The 6,071-nt window shown below is 34.2% G+C and overlaps 1 protein-coding gene across 1 annotated transcript; it reads left to right on the top strand.

Moving 5' to 3' along the window:
- Positions 1 to 1,039: 1,039 nt before the first annotated feature.
- LOC103603398 (C-type lectin domain family 12 member B-like) lies at positions 1,040 to 5,419 on the top strand (the record flags this gene model as incomplete). The annotated part of the gene is made up of 5 exons (XM_008587907.1): positions 1,040 to 1,124; positions 3,119 to 3,238; positions 4,231 to 4,314; positions 4,445 to 4,604; positions 5,324 to 5,419. Coding segments are annotated over 5 exons (545 nt in total), but the record flags the coding sequence as incomplete, so codon positions are not given.
- Between the last annotated feature and the right edge of the window lie 652 nt (positions 5,420 to 6,071).

The raw sequence follows: 6,071 nt of genomic DNA, 5'->3' as shown, positions 1-6,071 counted from the left end.
AGCGTGGTGCTGACAACACCAAGTCTAGGGTTAAGATCCCCTTACCGGTCATCTTTAAAAAAAAAAAAAAGAAAGAAAAGAAAATATCTGGTTAAAATGAGTCCTGAGATTTATAGCGATTCTTTATGAAGGGAGTATGCTGCTAGCCATCGAGTCCAAATAAAGAATTTTATTTTAATAATAACACAAACTTAATTAAGGCTGTCCTTATTTGATCATATCAATTGGAATAATGTAATCTGAGCTGAAATTATATATGTGGTATTTAAGGATGTTTAGTAATACATTGTACATACAATTTTTGCTTGTGCTAGTGATCCTTAAGACCACCCTTAGGTTTGACGATTCACTAGGAGGTCTCTCAGGCTCAGTATATAGTTGTACTCATAGCTAAGATTTATGACGGTGAAAGGATAAAGGGAAATGGCACACACAGTGAGAGCTGGAGAGAGCAAGTGCAAGTTTCCATGGGTTCTCTCCCAGTGGAGTCATGCAGGACATGCTAATTCCCCCAGCAACAGGTTGTGGCAGTGAATGTGAAATGCAGCCAATCAAGGAAACTCATCAGAGGCTCAGCGCGTAGTGTCTTTATTGGGCACTGTCCACATAGGCAGCTTCTGGCTGGCATGCAACAATTCCAGAATTCCAGAAGGAAAGCAGATGTTCAACATAAACCATATTATTTGTGCGAAGAGTTTAGGCATAGTGAGACACTCTCATCAGTTAACAGTGATGGGTACCCTCTCAAAATCTAAGTTTCCAGATGCCAGCCAAGGCCACCCTTGTAAGTAGGACTTTCAAAGAGAGTAGTCAGGTTTGGTCTATTAACTCTTTTCTGCACATCCTTTTAAAATATTTTTTTTTCTCATTCAGTCTAGCAGTTCATAGTAATTCATACATTGGACATTATCTTTCAGAAAATTCAAGGTATTTTGAGAACAATATGAAATGGAAAATAATGACATTAATATATTGAATAACAAGAACTCACATTATTTCTAATTATTATTTTTTCTGTTTCTCAGCTTCTTCTTTTTCCTTTTCTCTATATGGAATAATTCCTGTGACACTGGGTGTCTTCAGCCTGTTGCTCTTAATGTTGTGTGGATTCTTTGCTTATCAGTGTTAAGTCTGATTAATCAAAGAAAAAGAAGAAATAGATTCTTTGTCAGATTACCATATTTCTCTAAACATATTTCAAATAATATTTTTTGTAAGTGTTTTATTGCCACACTGAACAGGAAACAGGTAAAATGATACAAAAGTATCAGAACTTTTTATTATATGGGTAAACTTGACCTTGTGAGCTCTCAATAACTGCACATTTCACCAAAGAAAGTTACACGATTGCAGTTTCAGTAGATGATATTGATAGTAATGTGATTATTATTATTTGGAAAATTTACAACTTATTAAGAAATTTAGCTTGATGAATTTACAACTGTCATAGAAAGTAACATAATTTGCCTCCTGCAGCCTAAATTATTTTTTTTGCTTTTTTTGTTGTTGTCACAGAAGGAATGTCCTTATTTTATTCTATTTAAACACATTTTTAAGATAATTTATTATACGTACAAGTGGGGTACAGTGTTGATTTTCAATAGTGTGTATAATGTGTGCTGGTTAGATCAGGTTAGCTAGCTTATTCATCATTACAATGTGTAATCATTCTTGGTTCAATGCGTTATCAGCATTTGTTATTCTTGGTCTTTTTAATCATGGCTAACCAATTCCTCATTAAACTCCCCCCTCCCCTTTTTCACCTCTAGTAATCAACAGTTCTTTTCTTTCTTGCTAAAAGTTCAATGTATTACTGTGATTGTTGTTTCTTTCTTTTTCTCTTTCTGTCTCAATTGTTTATTTATTTATAGGTTCAGCTACTGCTTATGAGTGAGAACATGTGGTATTTCTCTTTCTGCACCTCGGTTGTTTCACTTAGGATGGTTTTTCTCCAGCCTTGTCCATGATGCTGCAAATGGCAGAATTTCATTCTTTTTTATGGCTGAGTAGTATTCCATCATGTGTATATACCACATTTTCCTTATCCAGTCATCCACTGATGGATATTTAAGTTGGTTCCATTGCCTGGCTATTAAAAATAGAGCTGCAGTAAACATGGGAGTGCAGGTGTCCCTTTGACATAATGATTTCCAGTCCTCTGGATATATCTCTAGGAGTGGGATTGCTGTATCGTATGATAGTTCTATCTGTAGTTGTTTGAGGAACCTCCACACTGTTCTCCGCCATGGCCATACTAATTTACAGTGCCACCAGCAGTGCAGAAGGGTTCCCCTTTCTCTTCACCCTCGCCAGCATTTGTTATTCTTGGTCTTTTTGATAATGGCCAGTCTGACTAGGGAGAGGTGATATCTCACAGTGGTTTTGAATTTCATTTCCCTGTTGATTAGTGATGTCGAACATTTTTTCATATACCTGTTGGTAATTTGTATGTCTTTCCTTGAGAAATGTCTATTAGATCTTTTGCCCATTTTTTAATTGGATTATTTGTTTTTATTTGCTGTTAAGTTGTTTGGGCTCTTTGTATATTATTGATATTAATCCCTTGTCAGATATGTAGTTTGCAAATATTTTCTTCCATTCTGTAGTTTGTCTTTTAACTCTGTTGATTGTTTTCTTTGCTGCAACAGCCTAAATGAGATTAATAGAATGTTTTTATCATTATGAAAATTGTTTGCAAAATTTTATTTTAAAATAGTAGTTTCCTAATGATAACATTAGTTTGAAACTCAAAATTCTAAAATTTTGAATAGGAAGTGAAATTATACATATTAAATCAGCCAGTAATGATGCTGAAAGATATGTTTGAGGACTTGGTTTTTGTGGCTGTTGTTGTCTGTTTTAATTGAGTTAAACCACTCATCTATTCATATAAATACAAACATTCAATCTTAAAATAAATTGAGTTAATGTTTCAGTTTTAGGTATGGATTTTAGAAATAATACTAAGTTAAGATCTATTTAATTTATAGTTTAAGAAAACATATGGGAAACTTTATTAAGGAACAAACTAAGTATAAAATTTAGCCCTTGTAATCTAATAAGCTACTGTTTCAAAATTGAGCACATGTCTTATCCATGTTTTAAATTTTGTTTTTAGATTTTCAAAGTGTTCAGGCATCAGAGAACAAGATGAAGAGCTTTAACCAATTGACTGAGTCTTTCCAAAACAAAGCAGAAAAATTTCTTCTGGTCCAAAAAACTCTTGACCAAAATAAAGGTAATATTGGAGCTGGAACAAACTATCTTTACAGAATGCTAGAATGTTTTCCTTGTTACGGCCCTGAAACGTATTCTTGCTTTATGTATTATGGAGCACTCTAATAGAGCAGCAGGGTAGTTCTGATGGCATTTTGCCTCTTTTAGCTCCTTGTGTCATCTTTTGAAACTGTGTGAGTCTCATACTTATCAAACATAGTCTCATGTGCTAATTGATTTGCTTAGTCACTCATCTTTTCATTCACATGTGTTCGATGTACACTACATGTTAGCCACTATGCTGGTGGTCAACGACAAATACAATATGAATCCTACCTTTGAGAGGCTTAAACAAAACATAGAAACCAAAAATAAACCAAAGTGTCAAGATGTGCAGTAGACTTATGTGCAGATGTTCAGGGTGCACAGAATCAGAGCTTAAATACCTGAAAAATGGTGTTTTCATGGTTTCTAAATTCCTCCTTAAGGAGAGGAGTTTAAAATGCTAGAGTGATCAAAAAGCTTATTTTGTGTCATTTAAATTGTAATATAAAAATAGTCTATGTTCACGGTAAATATTTTTTAAAGTCCTGTATTAAACTGTGGGGTTTTTTGCTTATGAGTTACTGAGCTTACAGTGAATAATGAACTCAACCCTTGCAGAGTACTTCAGTAATTGGTCATGTTGTTGGGAAGGACGGGGGAGAGGACGGAGGGAGGGAAGCTTCAGTGATGGGCCACAATAATCAACCACATTGTGTATTGACAAAATAAAATAAAATAAAAAAATAAAGAAAGAAAGAATATATAATATCTTTTTTTTAAAAAAGGAGGGATTCTAAGTAATCAATTTTTTCAGCCAGAGATCAAACTCATTCAGTAGAGGAAGGGACTGGTCTAAAGTTATGGATATATTTTGGCACTTGCTCATTATTATTATGTGAATTTTGAAATAGTACAAAAAGCCAGGTGCAGTGTGCACTCTCATCTAGTGTTAACTCTTGTCCCATATAGAAACCCTAGAGTGGCTCCGAAAGCAGAATGTGTACCTCATGGAGGATCTACAAGAACTAAAGGCCAGACAAGGTAATTTTGTAAGTGAGAATGCTGAGCTGATAATAATTCTTAACATCAGCCTCAATCTTCCAAGAGGGAAATGTCTGAAGCTCTCAGCCTCCTTCATAATGTTCTGTGAGCTCTGAGTTACAAATATTTTCTTTCCTGGGAGACAGACATGGAAGTCCTCTGAACCACTGGGTACAGTATGAAAACCACAGCTACCACCAAACCATGGAAGTGTTTTCTTGGTTAAACTGTTCTCATCTTTGTGTCTCTTTGAATGCTACATTTTTAAAGACAGAAAGGAGCATATTGATAATAAAGTTGAATTTCTTTCTTTACTTCTGAAATATGAACATATACTAGAGTTCAGGCACAGAAAGGACTCACCCGCGGCTCTAAAACAAGGGAAAGGGACAGTCTCTTTCTTAACTTTTTTACTGATCTTTCCTGATTGTACTCCACTTCAGCATGGCTTTCTTTTCTTCGACATACCAGGCATGCCCTTACTGTAGAGCCGAGAGCCTTCGCCGTCTCTGTTCATTCTGCATTCCATGTTCTCTCAGCCCCTGTGACCTTGCTCTAAGTTTTTTTCATAGAACGTGTCACCTTCTCACATACCATATTAATTTCACATATGTAGTTTATTTGTACTTGTCCCAAATCTCCCCAAACCAAGGATTTTTGTCATTTTTGTTCAGTGATAAATCTCAAACTTAAAGCACAGGCACAGAGTTGAATAAATGATAAAATGAGTTAAGAGAAGGAACTTATATTGTAGTGCAATATCTTCTTGAATATAAAGCTTTCTAATTGCCATCTCTTTTTGTTCTATTTTGTATTTAATTCATGGTTCGAAAAATGCACAGACATTGAAGTACTGAAATGTTATTTTTGATGTTTCATTTATCAGTGGCCATATATAGACTGTATTATTTTTATAATTACTTCTAACTTGACACGTTTCATATTCTTAAAATTTTCTTATGCACTTTTAGTATTAAGAAATTATCTTTGTGTACTTTGTCTTCAAGCAGAATATCACGGGGTTACTTTTAGTAAGTCATACCTGGATTGGCATATCTTATAAGGAAGAGGACAACGCATGGCAGTGGGAAGATGGTTCCTCTGATTCTCCTGGCCCGTAAGTTTCTAGTTTATAATCCAGTTCCTCGTTTCTTTCTCAGTGTCTCATTGTCTGTTTCTTAAAGAGCTGGAGGAGGTAGAGAAGATTTCTGGGGACAGAATTTAGACACTTTATTTCTTGTTTTTGTTATTTCATATTATGCTGTCAGCAATTTTATAAATCACAAAGTCATTTAGACATTTATGATTTGTGTAAATATGCTACTATTATTGGATAATTTGATTGATTACAATTTTTGATAACAAATATATAAAGAAGAACATAATTATATATGAATTTTGAAATATCTCTGGTATTTTTACTGGGAAAGAGTATAGAGTTGTTATTCTTCAGCCAAATAGTTTGGGCCTTTTATATGGTTTTAAATACATGTTGTCAAATTGTTCTGCAGAAACACTGCATTAGACAACTATGGCAAACAACCCCAAAAAACAAAAACCAAAAAACCCCCAAAAAACTCATAATAACAAGCTGTAGTGTTTTAAAGTTTTGATAGGTGACTATTTTTACTTTGTTCTTTTACGTTGTATTCTTTTGATGTTAACTAAGGCTGTTTTTGCTATAACTTGGAGAAAATCTTTTTCTCATATTTAACTTTTATTTTTTGATATAAATGCCTTATATTAGTCTTGTAACTTTTCAGGCACGT

The sequence above is a fragment of the Galeopterus variegatus genome, unplaced genomic scaffold (assembly GCF_000696425.1).
Source record: "Galeopterus variegatus unplaced genomic scaffold, G_variegatus-3.0.2 Scaffold4586, whole genome shotgun sequence".
Taxonomy (NCBI): Eukaryota; Metazoa; Chordata; class Mammalia; order Dermoptera; family Cynocephalidae; genus Galeopterus; species Galeopterus variegatus.
Note: the sequence above shows the minus strand (reverse complement) of the source record. Positions and strands in the feature narration are given on the sequence as shown.